A 17435-nucleotide genomic window follows, 5' to 3' on the forward strand; every position below is an offset into this window, starting at 1 on the left:
GGGGGAGACAAAGAGAGAGAAAGGATGGATCATAGAATTAGAGAGACGAGAGAATTTTTGCCGGTGGCTGTGCCTGTGTCTGTGTCTGTGGTTTTGAGAGAGAGAGAGAGAGAGAGGAGTGAGTGACTCTGTGTGTGTGTGTGTGTGTGTGTGTGTGTGTGTGTGTGTGTGTAGGGAGAGGGACAATGATGAAAGAGAAAAATGGGAGGGGGAAAACATCTTTTTGCGTGCATTTTTATTTATTTAATTAATTAACATTTGTTTTTTTTTTTATCGTTTGTTAATCTTTGTTTACTTATTTATTCATTTATTCATTTATTTATTATCTATTTTTTATTTATTTGTTTATTTATTCATGTATTTACTTATTTATTTATTTATTCATTTACGCATTTTTTTAAAACTCAAACTTTTTACTTTTTTAACATCTCAACACAAAGGCTCCCTCCTTCGCTGTGTGCGTGCGTCTCTACGAATTCTAAATAATCTCAATTTTGCCCTCCAGCCCCCCCCCCCCCCCCCCCCCCCAAACTTTCCCAGGTTTCTAATAATTCCCATTGTACCCCTTTTGTTTGCTTACTTTATGTGAGAGACCAAAAAACAAAAAATAATCAATTCATATGTGATGCAAATCACTGCATTCTTTGCTCGATGATGGGATGCGATTGGTGCAAGGGTTTTCTTCTTGTAACACAATCCATCTCTCCACTTCTTCCTATTTCACGAACTTTCAATTATTATGTAGCTCATCGTCCACTTCTCTATTTTGTGGCTACCTCGTCCAATCGTTCACCGAACACAGTTCATGATTTGCTCAACATCTGAGCTTATTCACTCCATCAAACCTAAACTCACCTTAAATTATTGAGCTCCATTTGAACAATGTTTTATGGATTACTTCAATCTTTCATCATAAAATTCTAGTTTTACATGCATTAGCTTGAAATAATGTTTTATTGGTTGTAAAGTGGTAACCTTGAACCACACATGGTAAATCCTTAGTGGCACTCTACATTTCTACACTTCACGTTGTTTCAAATTTGTCACACTTTTTGTGCAATGAATACATCTGCCCATTGAATGTCCTTTTTCGCAACTCATTACTATGTGGAACTTATTCGGATGAGGAAAAGGGTATGATCTACTTATCAATCAATTTATTTATTTTAAGACATCCATTCATGCAACCAAACATTATTCTCACTCAAGAAAATGGAACCAATGCTACTATTGAAATTTGAAATGTTAAATGTTTATAATTAACTATGCGAACTATAGTCCATATCCTTGATTCATTGTTGTAGAATACTTAGCATAAAATATGTGTGCTATTCTACAAGTATCCTAACTTTTTTTAACAAATACTTAGAATACGTATTTTACAGATAAAATACATTAAATACGTGTAGAATTCTTAGGATACGCATAGAATACTTGTAAAATACGTTAAATACTTCTTAAAATTTAAAGTTTTTTATTCAAACAAAAAATTTAACTTTTTTGAAATGATAAATACTTGTTAAATATGTCAAAATTTAAAAAACGGCAGTTCTAAAACGTAGAATATGTGTAGAATACTTCAGAGTATTCTAAAACGTATTCTAAACGTAGAATACATGTTTTTTAACAACTATGCCTTGATTAGCATTTATTTCGTTGAATGTTTGCCACTTCCCTCAAAGTTTTGTGGAAAAGTTGTGATGTGATGAGATGTGATAGGGATATCCTATGCTAGTTCTATCTACTAGGTAGCTGCATGTGAATGATTCAGACAACAAATATTGATCACAATTTAAGAATGCCTATGATTTATATCGGCGTGGAAAAAACAATACAAAGCTTGTTCATACATAATAACATTGATCAAGGAAATCTTACACTATTATAGCCTAAACTACATTAATATCATGATTTGTTGTACTTCTACGTCAATATACTTGAATGATTGATAACATCACCATTGTTTCATTCTAGATGAACCTATATTGTGTGTAGAATCGAGACAATATGTTTTTTTCTTTTCGACATTCGTAGTATTCAATATTGGCTTTTCTGCACATTCCCCGATGAAGAACATCCAAAAACTCTTACAAAATAGTGATAAAGCACTCTCGATTGTGATGCACTCCTCACGATCAGAAAGATCGAGTATTATTGAGCATGAAATTAAAATTACATCTATAAAAAAATGACAACTATTTTTGTCATCTTCCTCAAATGTTGTCCTAACAAATAGTTACTTATGTGAATATAGATATATATATACAGTCTTATAGATATATACGGCTAAAAAATTAATTTCGTGGAATTTTAATATCATCCGTAACAAGGAGAAATCTAATTCATGGTAAGGGGTTATAGAATTTAGATACTTGTGTATTTGAAGCACGAGGAGAAACATCTAGAGGGTGAACATATTACATGGTTATCCCTACAAATCTATTTGCAATTACGTGAATATTAATTTCATACATGTAAACCTACCTTGTGTGGGATCACATTTGTGTAAATTACACAATGAGACTCAAGCAATAAAATATTGAAGTCAAATTGTTTGGTTGAGCAGCAATTAAAGTGTAGCAATTACCCATTTGAAAGCCTAAGTACATGGTCTTACTTTTATTATGACTAATCTATGACTACCATGTCAGTAATACGTTCCTTTCCCAAAGTTGCCTACCATGCCTAGTGAAACCAACACATCGAGATAGATTTTGGCAAGACGATAAGGTTTATTGCTAGGTAAAAGCTTGATGTCAATTGGTTGTGTGGAAGTTAAAATCCCACGTGGTAGAAATCATATATCCTATGAACCCTGCATTATTGCCCCACCTTTTTTTCAACCAATGAACTAGTGATACTCAAAGGCTTTCTTTAGACAATAAATGTGCCTACATGTTTTGTTGTCTTGGTCTCCAAATTTTTCGACTTGGCATAGTGCCCTTGTTTTTTAAATTACAATAAATGAGAATTTAGATGTTTGCATGCCAATTTTGCCATGATTCATTTCCACTCTTTGTGAACCAAGCCTAAACAATTGCCCTTCCAATTTTTTGCGACTACCAAATGTCACCATGTCAAGTTCAATCAACCACTCTCCAAAGGACTATGTCATTGTCCATGTGCACCTGATGACATTTTGCGATGTCAATACTATGTTGTTTTTCCAAAAAGGTTGTTGGGACTTATTTACCACTTTATCTCTATTGCTTGTAGCCAATGATTGTACAACATTTCAACATTGCCCCTTTTTTGAAAGTTTCATTTTACACATGCCTAAGTTTAGTGATAAGAGGTTGTAGAGAACCCACACCATCTCTTGAGAAGTTGCAAGAACAACAAGAAGACACTGACAAATGGAAATAGAGGGTGAGATCTATCAATAAGAAGACCATCGATGCAGAAGAATGGACATAAGTTATTACAACTGGATGTGAAACTAGAGACCTGGCGAGATATGACACTTAAAGAAGTTTATAGAGACACTTAAATCCAAGTGACCAAAAATAGAGCCATGTTAAAAAAGGGAAAACACCAAATTTGCCCTTTTTCTATGCATGTGACAATATTTTTTTTAAATGACCATAACACCTTTCCATGCTAGCAACAAATTTTGCTACTTCAGAAGGGAGATGCTCTTTATTGTTGGTTCATTCACAATGATGTAGGAAGGATATTTTAGTTGTATGACCTACAATAGCGAAATCAATGCCACCTAAAATTGATGCACGTGCACCAAAGTCACTGACCTCAGAAGTGTCAACTCTTAAGAGGCACATAAATGAAAGTCACTAGCTTTAGAGGCACATACAAGTGAATGGCAACACTAAATTTTGGAGGGATACAAATACCAATGCCACCAAATGCATAAGCATATATAAACCAAAGTGAATGACCTTAGACAATCCCTCCGGCAATCTCTATTTGATTGTCTGCAACTTAGAGACATCATACTGCAAATTTACACTCTTTACTTTGAGTGCTTTTAAGCTCTTTCATGTCTAATCGACACTTGTAAATTTCTCTTTATTCTTGTAGGTTTTCACCTCACTTTGAGGTTTCCCACTAGTAATAAAAGTGTTACTAAAAAAAAAGACCTTAGACAAAGAAAAGCTGACAACGCCGTCAAATTTAGAGGCATAGAATAAAGTAAGGGTCATATAAAAACCAAAGTCTACCAATTGTAGAGGCATATAAAAACCCAATGCCACTAACATTAATTTTAGAGGGGAACACAAAGAAAACCGACGCCACATAACATAAAAAGACACAATACAGGCCAAACCCATTAAGTTTCAAGAGACATATAGAAACCAAAAAGGCCCAAACTGTAAAGAGGCATGTTCGAGACCAGAGTCAAACGAACTTCAAGAGAGTTATATACGAAGCAAAGGGAGGGATTCAAGGAGCGGACAAAGCTGGAAATCCAGATATGTACATTCCCTACAATGGAGGTAAACATGGTGGTAACGGGACCCGTTGTCTCATAGATCACAATCGGTCTCTCGTGGGGCATTAGAAGGTTATACGTGTAATCAATCCATCCATCAATCAATCAATCTCTATGGCTTAAGAAGCTATGACCACAATACATGGGTCCGAGTGAAGGAGGGATGGGTACCGAGAAACGCAAAAGTGTGTGCTTGGGGTTGGCCTTACGCGAACAAACCAAAAGGTCCCCCTCAATTTAATTGAATTAATTTCAAGAAGAAAAAGAAGACGAGTAAAATCAAAATCACTCAATAAATACAAGGAAAATATGAAAGAGAAGGGATCAAAATTGGGGAACAGAAATAGAAATAGTTTTAAAAGAATATACAAAACAGAAAGAAAATCAATCGATCGATTAAATTAATTAATGGGTTGATTAATAATTAATTGCCAAGAAGATGGACGCCTTTCTTCTTCTTCTTGGTCTTCTTTCCTTCCCCAACCCCAAGCTTTCTTCTTCGTTTCTTCTTGATCAATCCATCCATCCATCCAATCTTCACTCAACCTGCGGCAAAATCTGCTCATTCCATGCCGCTGATCACACGTATCGCCCCAAGAAGAACCAGAATCTCCCTCCGATCTGATCGAACTGGAAATCAAATCCCTGACTCCTTTCCTATCTGTCTATATGTATCGCATGTGCCATTTCCTTTGCACGGGTAAGAAAAGGATTTCATATCTGGTTCGGCGGCGGTGACTTATTCAGAAACGGCAGAAAACAGCTCTTGTCAAAGCTAAATTTCATCGTCTTCCATTTCTCCGGCTTAGCTTTCTTCCAAACGCCTTGGTTCAAATCTCAGGTACTAACAAGAATCTCTTGCAAAAGGCATAAAAAAGTTAATAAGGATCGAGAATACCGACTAAAAGAAGAAGGATACGGAGAAGAATCAGAGCAGACGACGGAAGGAGCTTGAATTTCAAATCAGAAATCAACTCATAAGAAACAGCATCAGAATCTCTTTAAAACAACAGACACATGTACACACGCGCACACACACACACACACATTTCACATCAGAATCTCTATCTATTACCATAATTTCACATCAGAATCAAGACTTCTCTTAAGAAACAGCATCAGAATCTCTGTGGAAAACCACACACACACATATTTCGTCATCTTTCATGGGTAGGGTATAAAATGCTTTTCGGGCTCATTTTCTGCTCATCTTAGGTAGCGAAGAATCACATATAAAACAACAAAACTATCATCAGTATCATTTCTCTTTAGAATCAACCAAAGCTTTGGAGATACGTACATAGTTCATCATCGTTGTATCATTGTTCGGGTTTTTTCCACCTTCTTTTACTTGGAATTCTACAAAAGATACTATATTCCATCAGGATCAGTGATCTATTCCATATTCTACTAGTGGATCAATACTAGAAATTATTTGCAAAAGACCTAAAACTTTCATAGGGTCAGTCCGTACTCTGTATTTCTGTGAAGGACTGGATTTTCTGCCTTCTTTTTATGAAGAATTATCTGCAAAAGGCTTAAAAGAAATTAATCACGTGCAGTGCTCTAGTGGATTCTCTGCAAAAGATCTCAAAACGTTGTCAGAATCAGTACGATTTCACTGCAAAAGATTCAAGAACAGTGCTCAATCCTGAGTAGGAAAAGTTCATCTATAAGAGAGAATGGGGTGCATTTCGTCAAAGTCTTCTGAAAGTAAGTATTTGATTTCATCCCAATCTGCTGATAGTAAGTTCCCCGTTCTTAAATTTCTCATTACTGTCCTCCGCCCTGGTACCTTTACCCTCAGATTTTGGGCTTATGTTTCTTGCTTCTCTTTTTCTCTACTATTTTGTGACCGCATAAACATTAGACAAGGATATGGAAAATAGAAAAAAAAACATTTAATTTTTTTTCATCTACTATTTGCAATCACAAAAGGATTAGACGAGGATATGAAAAGTCACAGAATCGACTTTTGACTTTTTAGTCTACTGTTTTTGATCCCAAAAAGATTAAACCTGGACAGGAAAATCACAGAAAGGACTGTCTGCTGTTTGTGTGATGCCAAACTTATTAGATCAGAGCATGAAGAATTCCAGAGAAACAACCGGTTTTTAAAATTTTCTCCGTCTCAGTACTTGTTTTCATTATTTCTTTTTGATGATAGCGAATTGCAGGCACATTGCTGCTTTCAGACAAAATACATAGAGATACTTACATAGATTTCAAGTTCAAATGCTCAAACTTAGTACCCCTTTGCACTACTTTTAGTGTCTTGATACTATTAAAACATTGATTTGGTAAAGCTACATACACAGGTATAGAACTACCAATATATAAATTATGTCAAGTACTTGTCAGCTTACCTATACACAGTTCCTTTGTGTTCCTTTGTTATATACATGCATTTGAGTGCAGGTATCAATGCATGTATTGCCACAGAAGTTTGTTGCTTCAAGATATGAATATGCTTATTCTCCCTAAATCTTGTCTTTCCATATTGCCACAGAAAGTTTGTTGTTTCAAAATTTGAATATGGTTATTGTTCCTAAATCTTGTCTTTCATTGGTAATTAGTGTCATCTATATGCCTTTACAGAGGTGAAAACTCTTGTGCTATACTCATCGGCTTATCTTACAAAAACAACCATGGAGGTTGTAGCCATAAATGTTAAAAAAACCTGTAAATTTGAGGCAAAATATCAAGCTTAGTAGACAAGCCTTTTAATGCAAATAAATGGTTTTAAGGAATTTGCTTATTCCAGAAACTCAGGCAATCTAATGAGCTGCATTATATCTCAGGAACTCAAAAGAAGCTGAGAAAACCAAAACCTTGGAAGCATTCAGAGCCTATAACACGAGCTCAATTAAAGCAGATGCGTGATGAGTTTTGGGATACTGCACCACACTATGGAGGAAAACGAGGTAATTTAGCAATTACCATACATGTTCTGGAACACAATTTACAGTAAGCTTTTGCATGAAATCATCCCTAATTTGCAAAAATTATGTCCATTTCTCATAGATGTATGGAAAATATTATGAAATGGCTATGAAGTTAGTTATATCACGAGGTTAAATTTAGGCTGCAAATGATCCAAAATTGCTACATAATAATCTCAATTCTGTGGTCTTATGTAAAAGGAAATGAAGAATAGAAGTTCTAGTCTTACCATAGAAATATAGCATGCTATGAATAACTCAGTGATATGCTGATCCATTAGTGCTTCAGTAATATGCTGATGCATTGGTATCTCGAATCTCAGCATCATGCCTTTGTTTCTATCCAAAGGTTTCATCCTGAAACCTCTCTATGAATAATGTGTGCATAGCAATCAAAATATTGTATCCTCTAAGCCTCTTCAGAAATGTTCCTTTATTCTTTTATGCCTTCTGGTTTTGGAATGTTATTTATCAGCTGTTCATGACCAAGTATCTTGGTTGGCTATGGGTGATCATATCGTTAGAATTGGCCATGATAAGCGCAACATGTGAGTCCACATATCAGATTTAAAAGTGAATTCTGGCCATAGTTTCTGGACTCACCTGGAGCAAAAATTTGTATTGAACACACTACAAGGCATTTCACAACTATATATGTGATTTATCAGCTGTTCGTGACCAAGTATCTTGGTCGGCTATGGGTGATCATATCGTTAGAATGGCCATGATAGGTGCAACATGTGAGTACACATATCAGATTTATAAGTGAATTCTGGCCATAGTTTCTGGACTCACCAGGAGCAAAAATTTGTATTGAACACAGTGCAAGGCATTTCACAGCTATATATGCTATTTATCATCTGTTCATGACCAAGTATCTTGGTTGGCTATGGGTGATCATATCGTTAGAATGGCCATGATAGTTGCAACTTGTGAGTACACATATCAGTTTTATAAGTGAATTCTGGCCATAGTTTCTGGACTCACCAGGAGCAAAAGTTTGCATTGAACACACTATAAGGCGTTTCACAACCATATATGCTGAAATTATGTTCCAATTTGCGTAGTTCTGAGTGTTTCTGGGAGGGGAATATCGTCTGACTATAATCCTATTTATTCATGGAATCATGAGCAAGAAGAAGATCGATATGCAACATGATAGCGAAACCTAGCTTTTAAGGTGTTAATACAGGTGGACAGATGATACAGGCCTTACTTTCTATAGATGGAAATACCTCTGATATAATACACATGTCAAGAACAGATCTTCTGGATAATATTTTTATACAATTTCATGCTTCATAAACAAATTTCGAAGATACATAATTTGCAAAGCTGTTAACTACTAACATGCCTGCCTGCTTGGGTGATGTGAATGGTGGATGTACCATCTACAAGATTGGAGCTTTTAATCTTCTAAATTTATACTAGCTGTGTGCAGAGATTTGGGATGCTCTTCATGCTGCTTCAGAAGCTGAAATAAGTCTTGCACAGGCAATTGTAAATAGTGCTGGCATCATCGTCACCTCAGACGACTTATCGACATGCTATGACGAGAGGGGTAATTTGTTTTTTAATGCAGCATCTCATACTGCTTCTTTGAGTACATGAACTTCCCTGAATTCATCCATGTTCATTAATTTATCCATGCTGTTTAATTGGAGAAAACTCTGAAAAAGGTTCCATAAATGCCTCCAATGAACCCCAATGGGAATTTCAAATTGATTCCACGAAAATTGGTTAATATAGCACATAAATTTGAGAAAAAGTGGATAACATGGCTATATAATTGCTGAAATAGCACATTTTATTGCTAGAGTGATGGTTGACTGAGGAAATTTCTGGAATAATGTAAACTAAGGGGCATTTTGGAGTAGTTTCCTTGTTCATTTGACTTCCCTTATTTATTCATGTTCATTACCTTGAAGTTTCCCTTATTTATCCTTGTTTGTGTAACTTCATTTTGGGCGCAGGTGCAAGATATGATTTGCCAAAGCATGTTCTTAGTGAACCTGTCAATATCTTGAAGGATGAATGAACAATGGAAGTTCTCACATAAACTCATCAATGAACATCATAACCTCCGATCAATCAGCAGAAGGGAGGTGTAGTTATCTTGAGGAGGTTAAATACTTGGGATTATAAATTTAACAAAATATATGTATGAACTCCAAGTAATTCCATGTTGATGGAAGTTGATCAGGTAGATGGTGATTGTTCATTGACCTTTTATGAGAACATGTGCTTGTTGATAGAAAATCGTTAAGTAGCAGATGTAACCAGCATTGTTTTAATTGTCTAGTAAAGAAGGTCGATTTGTAAAGAGAATTTGCTATCTAAGGTTGATGAAAATAATAAAAAATTAACATTGTGTATTTTGTCATTGTGTAATGTGTTTCATATTTATTACCTTTGAACATTTCATATATTCTTTGTTTGGTTTCATTATACATTATGACAACCTTTTGAACGAGTATATTAGATATACCCATCAATTTGTCTTATCATGCTTTTACAAAAACATTTTTTACTGGACAGAGGAAAACATTGTATGGTTTTATCAATGGATTACGAAAACCTTTGAACTACATTGATGAGTTGAGAGATGTTTTTGTTGTCTTATTATACTTTTCTGAGGGTGGTCCTACGAAAACTGTTTTTTTTGTTAGAAATCGCCTTGTGGTTTTGTTGGTTATTCTGTCAAACTTTTAGCTGACAAGAAGTGAGCAGTTGAGTATAAATGAAACTTTGCATGTTAAAGCTAATTTATTTGAGCTGAAAGGTTGGTACTTCGTAAGATATTTTGTCAGACTACTTTGCTTTTATTAGGATTAAGAAACACAAAAGAGTGTGGGGTATTGGGTGGGAATGAGGAAGATTACCATATTTGTGGCTAACCATAATGAAGTATAGTATGGGGGAGCATAAATCTTGGGATCTCTATATGCTGTGGCAATTATTCTCTTCTGTAAACCACTTGGTTAATTTTGCTGATTATTAATAAATGCAGATATGGACACACACATGCTCGTTAACAACAGTCCCTTCTGGTTTATGTACTTAAAATTCCACCAATTTTTTAAAACTTGATCCATGCTAAAGATTACATGCACAAATCTCTAGAACTGCTTCCTGAGAAAGATCTAACTCTAGAAATATATAAGGGATGATAAATAGAGATAGCACAAAACATTGGGTCACTCTAGATCCAATTTAGTAGAAAGAAATCAGATTCTACAATATTGAAGGGACAATGAGATAAGAGTACGAAACACAAACTCTCTAGAATAGGATAGAGATAGTACAAAACATCATTACTCTCAGGAAAAAATTTATGAATGCTTGCATTTTGTAGCTTTCTTTAGCAAGGCTTCTAATTGCAGTAGCCTCATTACTTATGCAATTGGAAATAACTCAAACTAGGGTTGGCTTTGATGAGGTTACATCAAATGAATCTGTAACCAAAACAAGAACACATAGGCTAATTTTGTATTTCTATTTGAATGCATATTCTTTCTTATCCATTTGCATTAACTCTGTAATGAGTCATATAAAAGCAGCATGGATTGAGACAGACATGTGCCAATGTTGGTATCAACTTCCATCTAATTCAAGGCTTGATTTGTTGCCGTTGCTACCACCAATGGAACACCATTCAACAGTTTTGTATTCACTATCAGCAAGGCTTTTGTTCTCACTCACTTCACATGCCTTTTTTTCTTTTGTTGGTACTGCACTCTCTGTTTTGATCTCTCACACACACAACGACCAGAACACCCAAACGAATGTGATGATACATTTACTTAAAACATGAAATGCCAACATAATTTCTGAACCATATAATACTCAAACACTCATTTTAATGTATTTGATTGATCCTGACTTTTATTCATCATATTACCCCAAAGGGTAGGCTTATATGACACATCCTTTCATGAACGTACAATTAATGCAAAAAAAGTGTCATTTCCCTACATGATGACCTCTCCTTCTAATGATACAAAATGCCTCCGTTAAAACCATGATTGATTAATCATCCTTCAGATGTCCAAACCTTTGATTCCATGCTTCTGAAGCTTCCGCTTGACTTTTCAAATTTCCAAATATGAGCCTTCATCTCTTCTTCTTGTCAGGATCGGAGGATTTCCTGCAGACAGTGTGCACATCAGCACTCAAAAGGAATAAAACCATGCTAAGTAAAAAAGAATTTTGCCACATTTTCTTTCACACAGCCATGTATGCAATCATAATTTGTTTGTGTTTTGGCAATCAAAGTGTTCAAACTACTAAAGGAAAAATGCAAATTTGCACAGGGTGATAAGATGAAAATAATCTGAAGATTAAAAATTTAGTGTCTGGGTGCTTGGAAATGAGCTAATACAATTGAGCGGATAAAAGAGCAAATCAATTACAATCAGTACTATTGTGCGTACATATTCATGTTATAAAGATATTAGAATGAATGCAACAATATACAGACGACTCAAGGGAAACAAAAAAGAGAATTGTAAGGATTATATTTTAAGAGAGCAGGTATGGAGAAGTGTGAAGGACTTATGACTGTATATTTGATTGCTATGCAAAACAGAATTAGACCAAATGAAAGATAGTCCCAGCTTTTGAGCCTACTTTGGGTTGCTATACAAAACAGATATAGGGCAAACAAAAACCCTTTGCTCTTCTTACCCAAATAAATTGTCCAAAAATCTGTGCACTCAAAGATTTAAGGACTCATTTTGTATCCATTATGGTAACACTTCATTCTTACTGAAGTAATTAGAAAATAGTCTTCTTTTAGTCAAGAAAGTTTTTCTCCAGAAGATACTGAGGATGAGAGCATTTTTATTTTCATTAATTATTGGCTTTGATTTGTAAATCACTTTCTACATGGCATGTGAAAGATGTGGAATATAAGTTGAACATAAGAAGCTGCATTACATAGCTCAACCATAAAGTTGTCACGCAAGCTCATCATTACTGATACAATAACAGAAAACGAGGAATAATTGCAAAGCACGAAGAATCATAAATCATCGCAGCAGTGTAAAGTGGAGGGCAAAAAATTTAACATGAAGAATAAAAAATCATTTGCAGCAGTAGAAAGTGGATGGCAAAAAATTTAACATGAAGAATCAAAAATCATTGCAGAAGTGGAAGGTGGAAGTGGAAAGTGAATAGCAAAAAAATGTACCAAAATGAATCAAACACTGTTGCAGCAACAGAAAGTGGACAGCTTAGAGAACAATGGAAAAGCGCTTTGAAAAGTCCCTCTGCTGGAAACAGGTATGACTGTTCATTATATTTCAGATTTTACTCAGATTTTAAAACAATTACCTAGCTAAATCCATCTCAGAATATTAAAGAAGAAGTTGGGTAAACACAAGATGGAGACATGAAAGATGCATGCAGCAAATTCACGTAGGCCAACACATACTTGTATCTTTGTAAGACCAAAATAGCCTCCTATATAACAAGAAATTTAAGTGCATGTGAGATACGGACACAAATAGAGATGCACACAGACATAAATAGAATAAAAATAAATAAATCTTTTAACGCGTTAACTGTGACAAATAAAACAAAGCCACATCTCTATGACTATATAACTACAGCATAGTACATCTTAAATGAGTTTTGAAATTTTGTCAACCTCTTCATTCATATATCACACACTCTACATTTATGGTGTTCCTACACATCCAAAATGGTATCTAACAAAACGTACATATATAAACATGAACCGCTTGTGTTTCTATCATTGATGGGCCGACTAAACGAAGATGAAGTATAAAACCAAACGAAAGACTTTCAATATTGCTGTGCTTTCTACAATCATTTGGAGACATTTTGATGTGATGTTACCTGTGCTCTTGATTCTGGCAATGTTTTCAAATTAAAGCAATAAAAAAGACTGCCCCATTTACTTCTGCAGTTGTCAAATATACCTTCCCTATAATACTCTTTCACTTGATGAAAAGGTGCTGCGAATCAACAAAGATTTATTAGATTATAAAATTAACTTTCAAAAACAGGCATCTCTGCAGACTGTTGACAAGAAGATATAATCATTTACAATAGCAAAACGAAATAGCATCAATATACTTCACGCAACTCAAAGGGATCTTCTCTGGTTGTTCTGATTTTTCTCCAGTTTTTCCTGTTTCTTCCATGCCTAAGTTCACAATAAGGATGTTTAATTGGCTGTACACAGGTACATTTACATTGATTCATGCACATGAACTATCTTTAGATAAAAGGAGTGGTTTTAAACAATACTACAGTAGATTTTTAGAACACAGAAGTGGTCAATGTACAAAAATTACTGGACAAATAAATTGAATGACAATAACGATACTTGACGTTCAATACAAGGATTTATAGATTTATACAAGGCTGCTTGATATGCAAGAACTCATAAACAACAACTTGATAGAAAGAAGACAAGACAACAGAGAGTTATGTATGACAACAAATGCATGTACCTCACAAGAGTGGTGTGATAACTCCAAATTTAATTAATTGAGTATGAGAATGATTCATGCAAGGCAACTATGTCTGTGTGTATGAAATTCAACGTTAGAGTTCGCTGTAATAAGATCACAATTTGTGAAGTATAGCTCCTTCTTTTTTACTTCTTGAATAAACTTTGTATGAAATTGAGCTCTTTGTATATGAAATTCAAGATTGGATATACATATCGATAATATGGCAACAATTGGTGAAGCAATTATTCTTCGTATCTAAGACTTCTTAAATGTCCTTCGTGTAAAATATATAACTCTACGAAAAGAGAGGGAAAAAATGAAAGCGTGGCACAGAAAGAGAGAGGAGGATTGTGTGTGTGTGTGAAAGCCATACCTTGTGAAATACTTCCTGTATCAGAAAAAAATCAAATTACAACATAGGTCGGACATAACTGTACAGAGACAGACGAAAGAAATCAGAGAGACGCGTTAACACTTTACACAGGTACATGTAAAAAAGAAGAAGGAAGATTCCCGTTAACGCGAGTAATATAATGATGGTTTAAGGTTTCGAACCCATGACCAAGGAAGCAAACAGCAGATACTTTTTATTCGTCCCTATTTTTATTAAAATTTAAATCCACGTTGATGTGGCACAACGTCATTGGTCCGCAAAGGGAGACTACTGCTGATGTGGCACGACATGAATGGTCGAGAAGGGTGATCCCTGCTGATGTGGCATGACCGCCTTCGGTCCATGCCGATGGTGATGTTGGGTCCAATCACCACCGCAGATGGAGGATCTTTTGTACACCGAAAATTCCGCACAAGATCAATGTGGGGCTAAAACCATGTGTCAACCGAATACGCTAGTCTCACATTGAGTGCTTTGGATGGAAATCAATGTGGGTGTGGCTTAGATCGAGTGTTTGGATCGACAACCCATGCCTGATATGTTGCGTGAATGGAAAACCTTGGAACAATCGCCTTTCGTCTCCAAAACCAAATGTTTGTTGTTTGCCAAGAAACTCAAGCTTGTGTGGACAATATTACATTTTGTGGACATGACGAGTAAGGCTCAGGCTCACACACATAGTGCCCAAATGGAACTCCATGTCAAACACATGGCACATATGTGTTGGACACAACAAAAGTTGGTGTTGGTTGCATATGCCATTGGTATAGGTGCGGAATGTCATCATATGGATGACAAAACTTATGACTATTTTTATGTCTCATGAGGTAGACTTTTCTTTCTTGGGGAAGTAAATTAGTGTGGAAAATTAGTGAAGAACCCTTTCTAAATGATTTGACATTATTCTATACATTCTCCTATGTACGCAAATTCTTGTTTTCACTTTATTCTTTAATGACCTAGCTCTCCATTACCATAGTTTTAGTTGTTGAACTTGGTGTCTCCTATGGGACAACGAAAAAGAAGTTAGAACTTGATGTTTATCAAATGCATGTACAATTCAACGTAAGTGGATTGGTAATCACCCTTGTGATGACTCGATAGATTGGACATGACATGGTTTGAGATGCCGATATATTTATATTGAGACAATGTGTTGTGAGTCGTGACCATATCAATAGCACAAATATGCTTCTCTCTCCCATGAACATTGATGGAGATTCCTTGAAGGAATATATCACTCTATCTCATCTCCGAGGATAATGATAATTTTTATCAATGTTGAAAGATAATGATTGTTGCGTAAAAGTTATATCTTATTCATTCTTTGCCACTTCACCTTGTAAGTGTGTACACTGGTTTCCATACATTTTTATCTTTACTTTTCCTTGTTATTCAATAGCACTATTGGCTTAAGGCCTCACTCACTCCTTTGGATCCTTCTAATCCTATTACAAACAAAAAGTTTTGCCCATCCTTTTTGTTAGCTGTTTCATTTGCCTCAACTTTCTTCATCTCATTGATTCATAATTTTTTCTATGTTTTGTTTAATCCGTGATACTAGGATATCAAGGAAAATGTTTCTATTTCTCATTGACGTCATGAAGATGTCATCGCAATGCTTTATATCTCGTATACCCCAAAGGAGACTCCAACAACAAAAGTTTCATTTAAATGTCTCCCTTTAGTAACATTGTCTAATTCTTCATTAGGCTCCATTGGTTTGTATAAAAACTTATTGAAGGTGAATGAATATATGAATCATGGGAATGAGGGCAATGTACATGAACATATCAATGCTTGTATATACCTCTAGTGGCAATCAAATTAGGTCCATGTCGACATTCTAGTGATTTTACATGTATTTTCAACCCAAATAACCACGAAATTGAGACATCATCATCGTAAGTTTGTTTCTACTTCACTCAAAGACAAAATGTGTCCGAAATGAGGATGGGAATATCTAAAAAGTTAGTACATCAAGACAACGCATGCGAATCTAGAATGATAGGAATAGACGTGCATATATATGCAAACATAGCATCGAGGGTAGGCAAATGGGGTGCATGTTATATAGCCATTAATGGTAAAATAAGTGCACGAAAGAGTTAAATAAACAAGTTCACAATATTTTCAAACAAGTGTGACATAAGAAAGCCACAAGAAATAGAGAACATGCATCATACTTGAGTTTAGAACCCAAGTAATTGTTAATCTAGAGTCTATCAACATGCACACAAGGTCATCGGCCTCAACATGCTTCCTCAAATTTCAATAATATATCTTGACATCCAATTGTTCAATTTCCGAATTGCTCAATAAGCGTTCCTCGCTAATAGTTTCTATATTGCTCCCCAATGTTCCTCGTTAATAGTTTTTTAATTGCTCCCTATGTATTCCTCGTTAATAACTTACCTACCAGCAATTTAGGAACCAATCCTTGATTAAGTTTTGATGCCACGATCAAAATGTTTGCACACATATGACCAATGATCAAAATGCAATAGCTAACATTCAAGAAAACATGACCAACTTAACTTCTCTTTTACAAACAACACCACACTAAACATTCAAGAAAACATTCCCCAACTTCTCTATTGTGAGAAATTCATGGATGTTTTGAGGTAAGGAATGTGTAAACAAAGACCCAAAATACATCGAACAACTCGTAAGAAAAATAGGCAAAATACATACACAATAGAGGCGATCTAAGTTAAGGTACATGTATAAACATAGAACCAATGATGTCCAATTACAATAGGGGTTTTCGACCAAGACTAGGGGTTTTTTGTTCGAAGCAAAACAATTGGAGTCGAAATCGTGTCTTTCGTTGATAATATATTTGTTCTACTGTGTTGTCTTAGTGGAGACATGCACTCATTGGGAGACAATGCATATATTTTGTAACCAAAACCACGACTTATACAACACATTGCCTTGTTTGGCATATATATATATATATATATATCTTACATCTCACATTCTTTGCGTGGACACACATGCGCACACACACACACACACACACACAATGGCCAAGATACGTCCATAGAGAGGTAAATGACAAAATGACCGAGAGATAGGGCTCGAATGGATGTAGTTCAGTTAGTAAGGTTGCCCAATGGAAACCAGGTGGTCATGGGTTCAACCCCTACTTTTCACAGTGG

General features: G+C 35.3%; 2 protein-coding genes across 2 annotated transcripts; one reads left to right on the forward strand and one right to left on the reverse strand.

Annotated features, from left to right (window-relative positions):
- Positions 1 to 6023: 6023 nt before the first annotated feature.
- Positions 6024 to 9767, forward strand: LOC147868028 (uncharacterized). The gene is made up of 4 exons (XM_087315957.1): positions 6024 to 6163; positions 7252 to 7374; positions 8834 to 8953; positions 9366 to 9767. Exons 1-4 carry the CDS (start codon positions 6133 to 6135, stop codon positions 9428 to 9430), a joined length of 339 nt encoding a protein of 112 aa, XP_087172083.1. The 5' UTR covers positions 6024 to 6132; the 3' UTR covers positions 9431 to 9767.
- Positions 9768 to 11246: 1479 nt separating this feature from the next.
- On the reverse strand, positions 11247 to 13617 carry LOC147868029 (uncharacterized protein C227.17c-like). Its single transcript, XM_087315958.1, is given in 4 exon segments — positions 11247 to 11487; positions 11489 to 11539; positions 13255 to 13373; positions 13466 to 13617. Coding segments are annotated over 4 exon segments (333 nt in total). The 5' UTR covers positions 13563 to 13617; the 3' UTR covers positions 11247 to 11421.
- Between the last annotated feature and the right edge of the window lie 3818 nt (positions 13618 to 17435).

Source organism: Azolla caroliniana, unplaced genomic scaffold (assembly GCF_043228905.1).
Source record: "Azolla caroliniana isolate FFs.n. ecotype wild unplaced genomic scaffold, voAzoCaro1.0.p SCAF_2, whole genome shotgun sequence".
Taxonomy (NCBI): Eukaryota; Viridiplantae; Streptophyta; class Polypodiopsida; order Salviniales; family Salviniaceae; genus Azolla; species Azolla caroliniana.

Excerpts from the sequence above, each read along its gene's own strand:
- LOC147868028 (XM_087315957.1), top strand. The coding sequence starts at position 6,133 with ATGGGGTGCATTTCGTCAAAGTCTTCTGAAA. Across the intron at positions 6,164-7,251 it reads TTCGTCAAAGTCTTCTGAAA|GAACTCAAAAGAAGCTGAGA; the intron begins GTAAGTATTTGA and ends ATTATATCTCAG. Across the intron at positions 7,375-8,833 it reads ACACTATGGAGGAAAACGAG|AGATTTGGGATGCTCTTCAT; the intron begins GTAATTTAGCAA and ends AGCTGTGTGCAG.